Raw genomic sequence first — 14,080 nt, forward strand, 5'->3', positions numbered from 1 at the left:
TGGTTGTGCATGTGTAGAGAATGGCACCTGGGCTGTGCTGAGAGGGAAGCTCGGGTTTCTGTGCAGCAGAAGGGAGGAAGAAAGGCATTCCAGACCGTTTGAACAAAGCTGCAGAGGTGGGAAATTTGATAGTCATTTACATTGAACATCCAGCTGGCCAGTTGGACTGGGAAAGGGTGTGTGAAGGGGAGTAGTAAGCCTGGTAAGGCAGGTGGGAGCCAGGCTGTGGAGGGCCTTGAGGGCCAGGCTGAGGGGTTGCTGTCTGCCTCACTTGTAAATAAGCATCTCCACCGTCCCCGCAAACCCACATGAAACATCAAACGTGTGCATTGCATCATGGAATCACAAAACTAGAGCCAGAAAGTAACTGGGGTCTAGTCCAAAGCCCTCATTTTACAGATGAGGAAACAGGCCCAGGGAGGTTAAGTGACTTAAGGTCACACAGATTATGTCAGACTCAGAATTTGAACCCAGGTCCCTTGACTCCATACTCTTTCCACTGTATGACTCTCCCTGATATATTTTAAAGTAAGCTCCTTGAGGAGTCCCTATCAAAGGGATCTTGGAACATCTTGAGTATTGCTGAATTACTTTGTACATTTAGACCAGAGACTTCTAACCCTTTTGCGGTTATGAAAGACACCCAGGACACATGTTGCCCTTGTTCACCAGTGGAAGGTTTGGTCTTGGACACCTTGAAACTAGACCCTGGATTACCATCTATGAGGTTTTACTTCCCTCACTCTCTTACCCCTGAGATCTAAGATTCTATTCCCCGGCCAGAGGCGGAAGGCGCATCGGTGTGGAGTATGGCCTAGATTTTCAAGTGTGGGGGATACACTTATTAGTCTCACTGAGCTCCCCCCCCTTTATTCCTCATTTTCTCTATAAAAAAAAAGAACTCGTTAAATCAGAGTTCTCTGTGAAGAGGGAAGGGGAGGGATACAGAGGAAGGTATGAAAACAAAAGATGAATTAAAACATTTTTTAAAAAGATCAAGCAGGATAGGGAATTACTTTCCTTGTTTCTATCAACCCTCTAGAGGGAAATGAAGTTCAATGCTTGTTGACTGCCTGACTGGAAGAGTTTGAGCAGAGGCTGACGGCCGCTGGTAGAGGCTGCTGTAGACAGGATTTAAGCCTTGGGTCTGGACCTCCTCTGGGGTCTCCTCCAACTCCGAGACTCTGTGTTTGTCTCAGAGACGTTTCCTATCTCTTTCCTGGCCCAATGAAGGGCTGCCTACCTTCACGGAGGGAGCATGAGCTGCTGGCTCGGTGACGGAAGGGCTAAGACAGACCCAAGTCAGCCAGGAGCCATGCCAAGGTACTTACTGCTGAAAGGGAATGAAGTGTTGTTTTTCTTCATCATCAACCTTCCCGTGTATGATATCGGTAATATCCATCACTAAGAAAGAGATAAGGGCAATTAACGAGACTAATTGCTTCGTGTCTCCAATAATTACTGTGGAAAATGATCTCACACCTTCCTCCTTCCTCCCCCCAAACACACAACACTGGAGAGGAAAGGTACTTGGCCTAGAGTTTTTTCCTCTTGTTTCATTAGTAATGGGCTTTCTAGCCATATTACACAGTAAAGGATGGGGCAAGCCCTTTGTCACTGCTTGATAGAGGCATCTAGGTGTTACAGAGGAGAGTGCTGGACCAGGAACGAGGAAGACTTGAGTTCCAATCTAGTTACTCGCTATGTGATCCTGGACAAGTCACTTAACCTCAATTGCCTCAGTTCCCTCATCTCTAAAATGGGGATCATAATAGCACCTAAACTCTTGGGATTGTTAAGGTAAAATAAGTTATTTATAAAGCACTTTACAAACCTTAAAATGATATAAAATGCTATTATTATTATTATTCATGATGGAAGTACAATCCTTTCAGTGCTTTAGTGTCAGAAAAAGATTTGAGCTTCATAGGGTCATAGAATATTTGTAATAGAAGGGAAATGTGTTTTGGTCTCAACCTCTGATTTCATTAGTATAAGGAGCTGTCTCTGTCAATAAAATGGTCACCTGATCAGCCATGTAGCGTCTCAGAGAGTTTCCTGGGGCCTTGGGAGGTTAATTGGCCCAGAGTCCCGAAGACACTGGGCGTCACAAGCAGGATCCAAACCCGGTTCTGCCTGTCTCTGAGGTCTACACCATCTCCTGAGGAGATAGTGAATCCAAACTTCACAGAACAAATCCCCTTCATAAAAAGATTTGTTCTGTAGAACTTGGACTCAGTCAAAAGGCAGCACCCAAGGACCTAGAAGGCCACATGTTGGCCTCAAGGCTGCAGGGTCCCCATTGCTGTACGAGGCTCTCTATGTTTTACACCATGATGCCTCTAGAAGTGGAATGTGGGGGCCATCTCACCCTTGCAGCTCATTGAAAAGATTTCACAGTATCACAGATTTAGAGCTGGCAGGAACCTCAAAAGTCATCTAGTCCAAAAGCCCTGATTTTACAGATGAAGTAACTGGGGCCAAGGGAAATTAAGTGACTTACCCAAGGTCACACAGATAGAAGAGGCAGTGAAGCCCAAAATAAATGAACTAGGTAAGGTAACATAGTGAATAACTGCACAGTTTTAAACACCAGGCTTTGCAGGTGCCACACTGAAGGCTCCCACCATCAAACCACCACTTTCTTAGCAGCCTAATCTTACTCTATAGCAAACTGCAGACATCCCAAAGCCCTTGTTCCATCTCTCACCATGTCTACTGTCATAGAATGCTTGTGTGAGGCCAGCTGCCTGGTCACAATGAATAATGGAAACAGGCACTGGAGGCCCAATCCATACATGACTAGTACAGTGTCTACACCTCTCATTCAAGCGTTGGGCTAGCTAAGGGTAGAAGTGCTCGGCAACACGAGATCGTTGCCAGCTGAGGTATTTGATGGATGTAGCATCTCATGAAATCATCTATGAAAAGTAACACACCTTGGAGCGGTATTAAGAAAGAAATCTATCATCAATGATAATTGATGAACGAAATCAGTGTTCTCTGATCAATGAAATCTGATGCCCACATTAAGGAAGTCAGAATTTCTTAAAATGCAGAAAAGTGTTGAAAAATTCCCTAAGCAGTATATGTGCATATGTCATATATACACATACAATTCACATTACAGATATGACTTATAATATACATGCATATGCAGATTCCATATATATGTGCATGTATGGATTTCCACACATGTATGTATGTATATAGCTTTCCACATACGCATATGTGTATATGTATTTCCATGCATATGTATATGCGTCTATCTATCTATCTGGCATCTCAAGACAATCAATTTCCATTGAAGACTTCTAGTAATTGACTACAGGTGACAAAACTGAGCTCAGAGAAATGGGCTGACTTGCCCAAAGTGCAGTTAACTATTTATTATTTACATACACTCAGAGCAATATATATGCTAGATAATTGAAGAATTAAACAGTTATCGCACATTCATATGGTCGTTATCTGTGGTATAGTATAAAGACCTTCTTTGGAATCAGAGGGTCTGAGTTCAAATCCTATCTCGGATTCTTGCTAGGCATGTGCTCAGTGACCTTGAGCAAGTCACTTTACCAAGAGAGGTCTGAGTTTCCTCATCTGTAAAATAAGTGATGCAGAATTAATTAAGAAGAATGAGAAAATCATCATGGAAAATGAGCACAGCCCTGCACGTGGGAAGAACGGCCACAAACAACGAAACAAAGCTGCAGAAGTATGGCAACCAAGCTTGGTCCCAAAGAGAAATATATGATGACCCTTCTCCCTTCTTCAAAAGCGGGGGGCTATGGGTGGAATGCTCACGCACCCATGTGACATCGCCCCCTATTTTTTTCCTGATGCGATGGTTAGTTTTGTAGAATTTTTAAAAAATTCTTACTCTTTTTTTTTTAATCCATGTTGACTCTCAGGGAGGGGGTGGGAAGATGGATACAGTAAGATATGTAGGTGATAAAAAAAAAAGACACTCTCAATCAAAGTTCACTTTTTTATATAAATGAAGGGGCTGGAATAGATGCTTTCTGAGGTCTCTAGCTCTCAGTACCCTGCCTACCTCTTGGGGCACATGGCAGACGCTTAATAAAAGTTGATTTGACTTGACTGTCAGGCCTCTGCTGATTCTAGATCTACAAGGGACTGTGGAGAAACCTCTGGAACATAGGATGATGTAGACACGAACCTGGCCTTTGGGGAACTCACCTCTCCTGGGGAAGATAGGAGCAAGCCTGGCCAGAAGAAGGGAGGAAGGGGAGCTCTTTCCCTTCTTGGCAGAAAGATGGAATAGGGGAGAGGGGCCTCGTATTTACTGTCAGACTTGGCTGGTGTCCCTGTTAGCTTTGGCGAATGGCTTTGTTTCCACTTTTTCTTTCTTTTTCAATTCTTTAGTACAAGGGAGGATGACTGACAAGAAACACTAGGGCCAGCCAGGTGGTTCTGCCAAGGCCTGCAGTTTTAATCCCTCTCAGTGCCATCTTCCTACCTGCAACCCCAAAAGGCCTGCGAAGGCCACAGGTGTGCTTCTTTCCCTCCTTGAGCTCCATGTGGCCCACGCGGACGATCTGGCACACGAGGCTGATCTTGGGCCGGATGAGATCAGTGCTGCTGAGATCCTGGGGGCAGAGGAGAGAGCGTCAGACAGGAGAGGCAGCTGTCCGGAAAGCTCTGCGCCTTGTTTCCCTTCATCTTCCCCAAGCTTGCATCAGGAGGATCCTGCTTAGGATCATGGGGCATAGCTTAGAGCTCTGTGTGTGTGTGTGTGGGGGGGTGTAGAGAGATCACATGGAGCATCTCACTTTCCCGGCTTCAGCTTCCTCCTCTGTTAAATGAGGCCTCTGAGGGCCCAGCCAGCTCCAGAGCTGGGACCCTTCTCTCATCCTCTCCCTCCAGATCGTGTCTTCTTTCCATGGTATGAAGCTGCCTCTGCTTCTGAACTGAAATGAATGATTTCTTCTTCTGTCACTCCTCCTCACACATATCCAGGAATGCTCCTGGTGTGAGAATGGAGGGCTTTGTACACATGAAAACAAAGAATTCCCACCCTTACTCATTACTATTTCTCTCTACTATGCTGATTCACAAAACAAAAATCACAACAAGATAAAACAATTAATCCTCCTTAATCCAAGAAAACCTGAGTCTAAAGAGATCCGGTCATCAGGATACCCAGCGGCCCATCACAGAGAGCTGTTACGCCACAACTCAGCAAGGGATATTAGTCACAGCCACCCCAAGACATTCTCCCCCATGTCATTTTGTCCAGGTTGGTTTTATTTTTATTTCTTAAGCATAAAGAGGCAACTGGGCCCTGAAGGCAGAAATTCTAGGTTCGGATGCTACCTCTGTTTCGGACTAGCCACATGATTGGAGGGAAAGCATTTAATGTGCTGAAGCTTCAGAACATTCTCTAAGACTCTGAGCATGGATGAGTTGCTGTTTGTAGTTGGTAGAAAGTAACATGGTGCAGTGGCAAAGTGTGTTTGGGCCTGGAAGAATAACAGGTGAATCTAGGAATTGGGCAAGGCACCCGCTTCTTACCTTAGCTTGACTCAAACACTGGAGGTGATAGAAGTGCACAGTGGGGTCAGCGGCCTAGTAGATGGAGAGCTGGCCTCAAAGCCACAAAGACCTGGGTTCAAATCCTGCCTAAGACCCATAATATCTATGTGACTATAGCAAGCCATTTAATTTCTCGGTGCCTGAGGCAACTCCATAAGAGTCTAAGCTGCAGAGAGATGAGTTGGTAGAAAGTTTCCCTTATCAGTGGCACCACAGGTCTAGTCCCTACCTCTCCCTCAAACACTTAGAAGAGCTGTGTGACTGTGATCATGTCATTTCCCTCTTTGAGCCTTGGGGTCCTCATCAGTAAAATAGAGACAATCAGGCTGGTATCTACCACCTGCTTAACAGTATGTTTATAAATAAGGCAGATTCACAAAACTTATAGCAAAAGATAAGTTCTATTTCTTAATATTCCACATAAAATCACCTGAAGGACAAATACCCTGGTGGGTATCCGTGTTCATTTCCTGAAATCTCTGAATCCAATACGTACCACCTTGATTTAGATGTGAAAAAAGAACAGGGGGTTTCAGGGAAACCTAGTACAGAGGCCTAAGGTGGTGCTCAGTGTTAATGCCTCCTCCCTCTCCATGCTTGCCTTAAGTTCTAGGGGACGCATCTGCAATAGTCCCTTGAGTTTAAGCCAAAAACAAAAGGGTCAGCCATGTAGTAAGAGGGCACAGCCAGTGAACTCCATTGGTATCCAAGAGTTGGAGAGGGAGGAGACCATGGGTATATAATGCTGCATACACACTTATTTGTAATCAAGTGAAATAGTATTTGTTATTTTTTTCTTTCTTATAAATGAAGGCACTTTGGATGTGCTATGCTCATCATTTCACACTTGGATTACTGCAATAGCTGCTGGGGGGTTTGCCTGCCTCTCATTCCTCCCCACTCCAATCCACCTTCCATTTAGCCATTGATGGGATTTTCCTAAAGCACACGTCTGATCATGTCATCCATCTCTAGTCAATAAGCTCCCAATGGCTCCCTATTGCCTCTGGATTAAATACAAAGTTCTTGGTTTGAGTAACCCCCTCCTATCTTTCCAGTCTTCTTACATCTTACTTCCCAGGGACACCACTCTCCTGGCTATCCCCCAAACAAGATGTTCCATCTCTCAGCTGCAGGTATTTTCTCTGGCCATCTCTGATGCCTGGAAGGCAATCCCTCCTCCATCACAACCCCTGACCTCCCCGACCTCCTTTAAGTCCCAACCAAAACCCCTTCTTCTACAGGGAGCCTTCCTTCTGTTACTTGTTTCCTATTTATTCTGTATATATCTTGTTTGTAGATACTTGTTTGAGTATTATCTACCCCACTAGATTGTAAGCTTCTTGAGGGCAGGCACTGTCTTTTGTGTCTTTCTATGTTCCTAATGTTTAGCACAGTGCCTGGCACATAGTAGGTGCTTCAAAAGTGTTTAATGATTGATTGATTGACTAAGGGGAGTATTCAGAAGATACAAAAACAAGCAGTGACAACAATTTATTTTCAAAAGAAGAAAACATGAAAGGCAAACCTGTCTATGACTCAAAAATAAATGAATGAGGTGCATCTAGGTGGTACAGTGGATAGAGCACCAGCCCTGGAGTCAGGAGGACCTGAGTTCAAATCTGTCCTCAGACACTTACTAGCTGTGTGATGCTGGGCAAGTCACTTAATGCCAATTGCCTCCTTAAAAAATTAATGGGGGGAAATATATACATACATACATACATACATACATACATATATATATGTGTGTGTGTGTGTGTGTGTGTATATATGTATACACACACACACACACACACATATATATATATATATATATACACAGAGAGAGAGAGAGAGAGAGAGAGAGAGAGAGAGAGAGAGAGAGGAAGGAAGGAGAGAACTCAAGTGGTCTAACAAGTTATGGAAGGACCTGGGCAAAAATCTCTCAGGATGGTCTATGATTTCCCCTCATTGAAGAGATCATGGAATACATTCCAGTGGAAATACATGATTCCTAATGAAAAAAAACGAAGGGAGAAACAGACAAGAAAACAGGGGTGGGACTCACAGTGAAGACAGCCTGAAGGTTGTTGAGCTTCTCGATCTCCTTCGGCATCCCATTGCTGCCCCAGCGGATTAGGTAGTTCTCACTGACAATATTAAAAAGAGAAATACAAGACTCGTCATCAGGGAAATGTCTGGGAAGGGGGGACTGGCATGGGACTGGTTAACCCTAGCCAGTGGGCAGGAACAATGACAATGTCACCTCCTTTGTTTGTATTTTAACTGCTTGCCTTATACAGGGAGATGAAGGACAGAAGGCAGATGCCAACAGCCTTCTTCCTCATACTCCCTTCTCCTCAATGGTTATGTGCTTTGCCTATAATTAGATATGTACAGGTTGTTTCCTCATAGAATATAAGCTTCTTGAGGGCAGGGACTGTTTCACTTCTCTTCATAAGAAAGCACAGGGTAGTGGATCAAATCTGGCCTCAGATATCTACTAGCCATGTGACCTTGAGCAAATCACCTAACTTCTGTTTGCTTCACTTTCCTCATCTGTAAAGTAAGGATAATAATGGGACCTACCTCTCAGGGTTACTGAGAGGATCAAATGAGATAATATATGTAAAGTGCATTATAAATCTTAAACTTTAAAACATTAGCTATTATTATTATTAGTAGTAGTAGTAGTTAGTAATAGCGGTAGCAGTAGCAGTAGTAGTAGTAGTAGTCATCATCGTCCCAGGGCTTAGCACAGTGCCTGACACATAGCAGGACTTTAATAAAAAGCTTTCCTCCCTGGCCCTGTTCCTGATTTTCATGGATTTCAAAACCATGCCTCTGCTGCTGTCGAATCCTGGAACGTCCAACCATTCTTGTAGTTTCTTCACCCTGAAATATATCTTTCCTTTCCTTCCTTCCTTCCTTCCTTCCTTCCTTCCTTCCTTCCTTCCTTCCTTCCTTCCTTCCTTCCTTCCTTCCTTCCTCCCCCCCCCCCTTCCTTCCTGCCTCCCTCCCTTCCTTCCTTTTGCTGTCATTGAGTAATAATCAGAGTGTGGCGCCTGGCCACTTGTTGTCCAGCACCACCCTTCCCTTATCTATAATTGCTTCTTACGCTTCCTTCATGAGGAAGTCAGACTAAGGTCATTGGATTTTGGGAGGGGTAAGCAGGGTGCATTAGAAGGGGCTTCAGATACTCACGTTACCTGATAAATCTGGACTGATCAGGGTCATAGAGGGCCATGAGCAGCTCAGCATCCTCCCCAATATTGCAGACAAAGTTCTTGAAGTTGACATAGAGACAGTAGGTGTGCATCGTGTTGAAGATTGACTGGCCCCGCAAGTCCAGATTCTGTAGGATGGACTGAGGGCAGGAGGAAAGAGAGAAGATGAGTCTAGCTTAGGAAGGAAGACCTGGGTTCAAATCCTTCCTAGCTGGGTGACTGGGAGGAGGTCACTGAACTCATCTAGAAAGCAGAGGTAATAATGCCTGTTTTTCCCACTTTCCTAGCAGACCTCTGTCAGCCAAAGTTTTCCCATCTGTAAAATGGGGATAATCATGGTACCTGCTCCACATGATTGTTGTGAGAATCAATCAATTTACGTGAAGGCTTTTCTGAAAGAGCTAGAAGTGCTGCCTGTTATTATCATCCTCTCTCCCCCTTTAACTTACTGATCTAGAAAGAGGACATAAGGTTTTATTATCTGAAGCTGTATAGTGCTGAACCACTCAAGATGCAGATTCTGTGCATGGTCCTTTCTTGGCCATCTTTAGAATCAACAGTTAACATGGGGAGGAGGACTCCAGGGAAGGTAAAGCCCCCTCGCCATCCCAGGGATGTACCTTCTCTTCTTGGATCCTTTCTTCAATCCTCTGGGAGGCCACTTCGTGGGCCCTGAACAGGGCAATCGTGCTGGTCTCATCGGGATCCAAAATGTTTCCATTGTCATCTCGTACCACGAGGTCAAGTCCAAGCATCCTGGGAAGAGAGACAGGAAGAGTCGGTCCATGTGAGAAAGACCTTCCATGAAGGGGATGGCTGCTCAGAAGCGTAGCCAGTGCCTCAGGCACCCAACCAGAAGGGGCAAGCCCGAAGCCAGAGCCCAGGCTCAGGAAGAACACCTTGAAATCTACACTCAGCCCTTCCATCCATTTGCTGTCTGAGTTTGGCCAAAGGTCTTTTCTTCCTCCCTGCTTCAGTCTGTGCTTTGAAAAACACTGCCCTACACGCCTTACACAAAAACTACAAATTAAAAGAGAGATAAAATAATATTTAATCCTGAAGCTAATAGGGAAGCGTTGGAATTTAGTCAGTCGGGGAGTGGTGTGATCAGATCAGATCTGCCCTCGAGGAAGATCACTTTTACCACTTATGACTGACAGAATGGAGGGGAGACAGGCTTGAGCCCTGGCACGTCGTGGCTGTGGTTATTCAATTGTTCAGTCACGTCCAACTCTTTGTGACCCCGTGGACTCGTTCGTGGGGTTTTCTGGCAAAGATACTGGAGTGGCTTTGTTACCTTCTTCAGTGTCTTACACTGAATTGTACGCCATTTTACAGATGAGGAACTGAGGCAAATTGGGGTTAAGTGATCTGAGGCTGGATTTTGGACTTAGATCTTCCTGACTCCAGGTCCGGTGCTCTATCTACTGCACCATCTAGCTGTCCTGGCACAGAGTAAGCACTTAATAAATGCTTGTTAACTGACTGACAAAATGAGTGTGGGGCCCCTCATCTTCCTGCAGCTATGAGGTTAGCTGGAGGGCTGGGTGGGGGTATGTGGACTTGAAAGAGGGTAGAGTTTTCCTATGCATCTGATAGCGTGGGTCCCTAGGTTTTAGTTTTGTTATAAGTACAATGGGGCCAAGATCTGGGGAGAGGTAGGGGACTGTACAGCCATCCCACCCGAATGGGGTAGGCTTCCATGATAACGCATCATCGAGATGCTTTGGTTGGGTTGGCCAAAGGCTCCATGCTTGCTTATCATGGACGGTGCGTGGATGGAATACAAATCATATTCTAATCACACAAACTACCCCCATACACAATGGCCCCTTGGGACCAGAGTGCTCTCACAGATGGCTATACTAAATCACAGACACTCGGTGCTCAATGAAGGGAACCCCCATCATTGGAAGCACTGTTATTTCTAAGACCACTGAAAAGCAATGTGGCGTACAGGTTAGGGGCATACAAGGGCAGTTAGGGGGCAGAGTGGATAGAACACTGGGCTTGAAATCAAGAAGACTCATCTTTGTGAGTTCAAATCTGGTCTCAGACATTTACTAGCTGTGTGACCCCTGGGCAAGTCATATAACCCTCTTTGCCTCAGTTTCTTCACCTGTAAAATGAGCTAGAGGAGGAAATAGCAAACCACTCTGGTATCCACCAAGAAAACCCCAAATGGGGTCATGAAGAGTCAGACACAACTGAAAACACTCGACAAAAGAACAATATAGGTCACAGGGCTGGAGTCTGAGTTGGAAAGACCTGGCTTCCAATGTAGAAATAACTCCTGTTTCACCCAGTCTCCAAGGGAACAGTGACAGAGCGGGGGATTTGGAGTCAAGACCCCACGGGCTCACTTTCTGCCTTGGTCATTTACTAGGCAGGCCTCTGTTTCCTCACCTGTAAAATAAGGGCCTCAGAGTCTGTAGTTATGTCTTACAGTCTTTCCTTACTGGCTTATTTTGAGGCTCAAAGTACTTAAAATATGTCAAGGGCTTTCCAGATATCAACATGCAATAGAAATACCAGTGAGTGGTATCTTTATTGGTATGACTTTAAAAAAATAATAATAATTGCCTTGCTAAGAGACCACCTACTAAGGCCTGGGGACATGGCTATCTATGTTGGTGGAGAGCCTATACCAATTACAGATCTTTCTAAGGATTAAAATGTAGTTGCTGCTATAATGCTTAATAATTACCTTACAAAACACGATTCTTTTCTCAGGATAATTCCAAAGATCAGCAAATGAGAAGGCCTGCTTTTTTTTTTTTTTTGGTTTGGCACACACAGATTATCTTGGCTTCACAAACCGAACAACCATGGGCCATTGCCTGTGGGCCCACCTTGTAACCCTATAGAGTCCCCCTCCAAAAGTCAGGGACGTTGGGATGCACAATCATCTGTTCCACTTCATGCAGCAGCTTGGAGACTGGGAGAGCAAAGCGGAGCCCAGAATTTGGCCTCCTCCTCCTGTACACTGATCTCCAGCTACTGGACCCCATCGATGACAAACAGAGGAAAAGGAAAAGTGGCCTAGAAAACAAGATTCTCTCATTTGCCTCCTCCCGAGCCCAAGCATCTTCATTAACTTGTCTGAAGCTACAGGAGGCTTGGCGGGTTTTGCTCTGAGTCAGCCAGGCCCACAGGCCGCCTGATTTCTGCTCAAACCCATGAAAGTGAGACTGGCTGCAGAGAAGGCCTAATCCCTGGCATGGTGATGGGGCAGCCTCATTTCCTGACTGGCGTCCAAGGGCTGGCTGGGGCAGGCAGGCACAAGCTGCTCTGGAGGGGAGCGGGGGAGGTGGATGCCAAGGTTCTCGGGCCCTCTGTGGCCCAAAGCCCAAGGAGGCTCATGGGCAGGGCCAGAAGGGCCTCAGATATCTCCCAGAATTATGCTCCAGGCATCTTGAAAGTCCTTGATAAGGAGTGAAAAAATATCCTTCCAGGGTCTCAGGGAGCCTTCTTTTGTTTGTAAAACCCTCCTATGTGAATTCCTCTGGGCCTCACAATAACCCAGTGAGGAAGGATCACAGCACCGAAGATTTAGATATGGAGGGAGTGTTAGAGGCCATTCAATCAAAAAGATCCCTTTTACAGGTAAGGAAACTAAGGCCCCAAGAGTTTAAGTGGAACGGCGTCTGAGATGGCATTTAAACCCAGAAAACTCTCTTCAGCTACCTTCAAGAGGCTGACGAAGGTGGTTATAATTAATATTCTTCATTTTTCAAATGGGGAAACGGAGGCTCAGAGAGGTAGAGGAATTCACCCCTCGTCACCCAGCTAGCAAAATGAGAACTCTCAGGTCTTGTGACTCCAAACCCAGGGCCCCTAGTATTATGTCCACTTTAGAGATAAGGAAACTGAGTCTTAGAGAAGGAAAATGACTTGCCTAAGATGACTCAGTTAATTAAGTACTGGAATCAAGATTTGAACACAGGTCATTCCTATGTCCATGTTCAGTGCTCTTTCCACATCACCATGACAGGAGCAAAGCTGGCTCATTGAAGAAAGAAAACAACATCTGAGAGAACCCAGATGAAGGCTTTTAAAACCAATGGATGCCCATTTATTTAATGAATCAGTCAAAAAAGCATTCATTAAGCATTTTCTGTTTGCCAGGCACCATATTGGGCACTGGAGAAACAAAGACAAAAATGAAATAGTCTCTGCCCTCAGTAAGCTTATATTCTATGGGGATATAACACATGTGTGTAAAAATATGTAAAAGAAAGCCAAGATCATGGGGGAGGAGAGATCATTAGGAGCTATGCAGAACAGGAAAAGCTCTTGTGGGAGGTGGCACTTTAGGAGAGGTTTTAAGGCAAGAGGGGATTCTATGAGGCCCAGGTAGGGAGCGAGTGCATTCCAGACATGATGGCTGGCCAACACCAAGGCCTGGAGATGAGAGACAGAGACATGTGTGCAAGCAGGCCACTGGAGAGGGATCAGAGCATACAGAGGGGAGTAAATCATAGAGGTTAGATTGGTAAGAGCGTTCAATGCCCAAACAATTTATATTTTATCCCAGAAATAATAGGGAAGTAATGGACTTTGTTGATGGTGCCGGAGTGGCAGAGTCAGACCTACGCTTGAGGAAAATCACTTTGGCAGTGAAGTACAGGACAGACTGGACTAAGGAAAATGGGTGTAAGTAACATCGATCGGTCAACCAGCAACTACGTATTAACTATCCATTCTGTACTAGGTTCTGGGGACACATAACAAAGAGTGAAACAATCCCTACTCTCAAGTGTACGGTATTAGAAGCTATTTGGAAGGCAACATGTGTTTGCATGGATTGCGAGTATTGCAGACGTATTGCATACATACATAAACACAGGCATATTTATACACAGGATAAATACAAGGAAATGGGAGGGAGGGTGTCAGGGTTTGTCTTGAAAGAGGATTCTGGGAGGCTGAGGCAAGGAAGAGTGCATTCAAGGAACGGGGCACAGCCAGGGCAAAGTCACAGAGATGGGAAATGCTTGCCACCAATGAGGACGAGGGAGAAGAGACATTTAGCTGGATGGTCGGGTGTGGGAAATGGAATATTGGATAATGATGCCAGAAAGGTGGTTGTGAAGGGCTTTAGAAGTCAAGTAAAGGAATTTTATCTTATCCTAGAGGCAAAATTAGCCATTGGGGTTTATGGAGCAAGGGAGTGATGCAGTCTGCCTACACTGGAGAAAAATGAATTTGGCAGCAGTGAAGGATGGATTATAATGGGGAGTAATATATGAAAGACCAATAAGGAGGCCAGCGTACTAGCCCAGGAAGGGCGAGGAGGATGTCAACTAACG

At 45.1% G+C, this 14,080-nt stretch overlaps 1 protein-coding gene across 2 annotated transcripts in view; it reads right to left on the reverse strand.

Annotated features, from left to right (window-relative positions):
* Nucleotides 1–14,080, reverse strand: part of DOCK5 (dedicator of cytokinesis 5) — a 252,306-nt gene that overhangs the window by 127,566 nt on the left and 110,660 nt on the right. Inside the window, exons 7-11 of one of the 2 annotated variants that reach the window (XM_021001085.2) lie at nt 9,389–9,524; nt 8,751–8,908; nt 7,610–7,691; nt 4,484–4,613; nt 1,332–1,404 (exon numbers count right to left, since the gene is read on the reverse strand). In XM_021001085.2, the coding sequence (XP_020856744.1) occupies nt 1,332–1,404; nt 4,484–4,613; nt 7,610–7,691; nt 8,751–8,908; nt 9,389–9,524 (579 nt within the window). Of the gene's footprint in view, nt 1–1,331; nt 1,405–2,503; nt 2,689–4,483; nt 4,614–7,609; nt 7,692–8,750; nt 8,909–9,388; nt 9,525–14,080 lie in introns of those variants that run through there. The other variant, XM_021001086.2, reaches the window with a different exon arrangement.

This window comes from Phascolarctos cinereus, unplaced genomic scaffold (assembly GCF_003287225.1).
Source record: "Phascolarctos cinereus isolate Bilbo 61053 unplaced genomic scaffold, phaCin_HiC Scaffold_2;HRSCAF=192, whole genome shotgun sequence".
Classification (NCBI taxonomy): Eukaryota; Metazoa; Chordata; class Mammalia; order Diprotodontia; family Phascolarctidae; genus Phascolarctos; species Phascolarctos cinereus.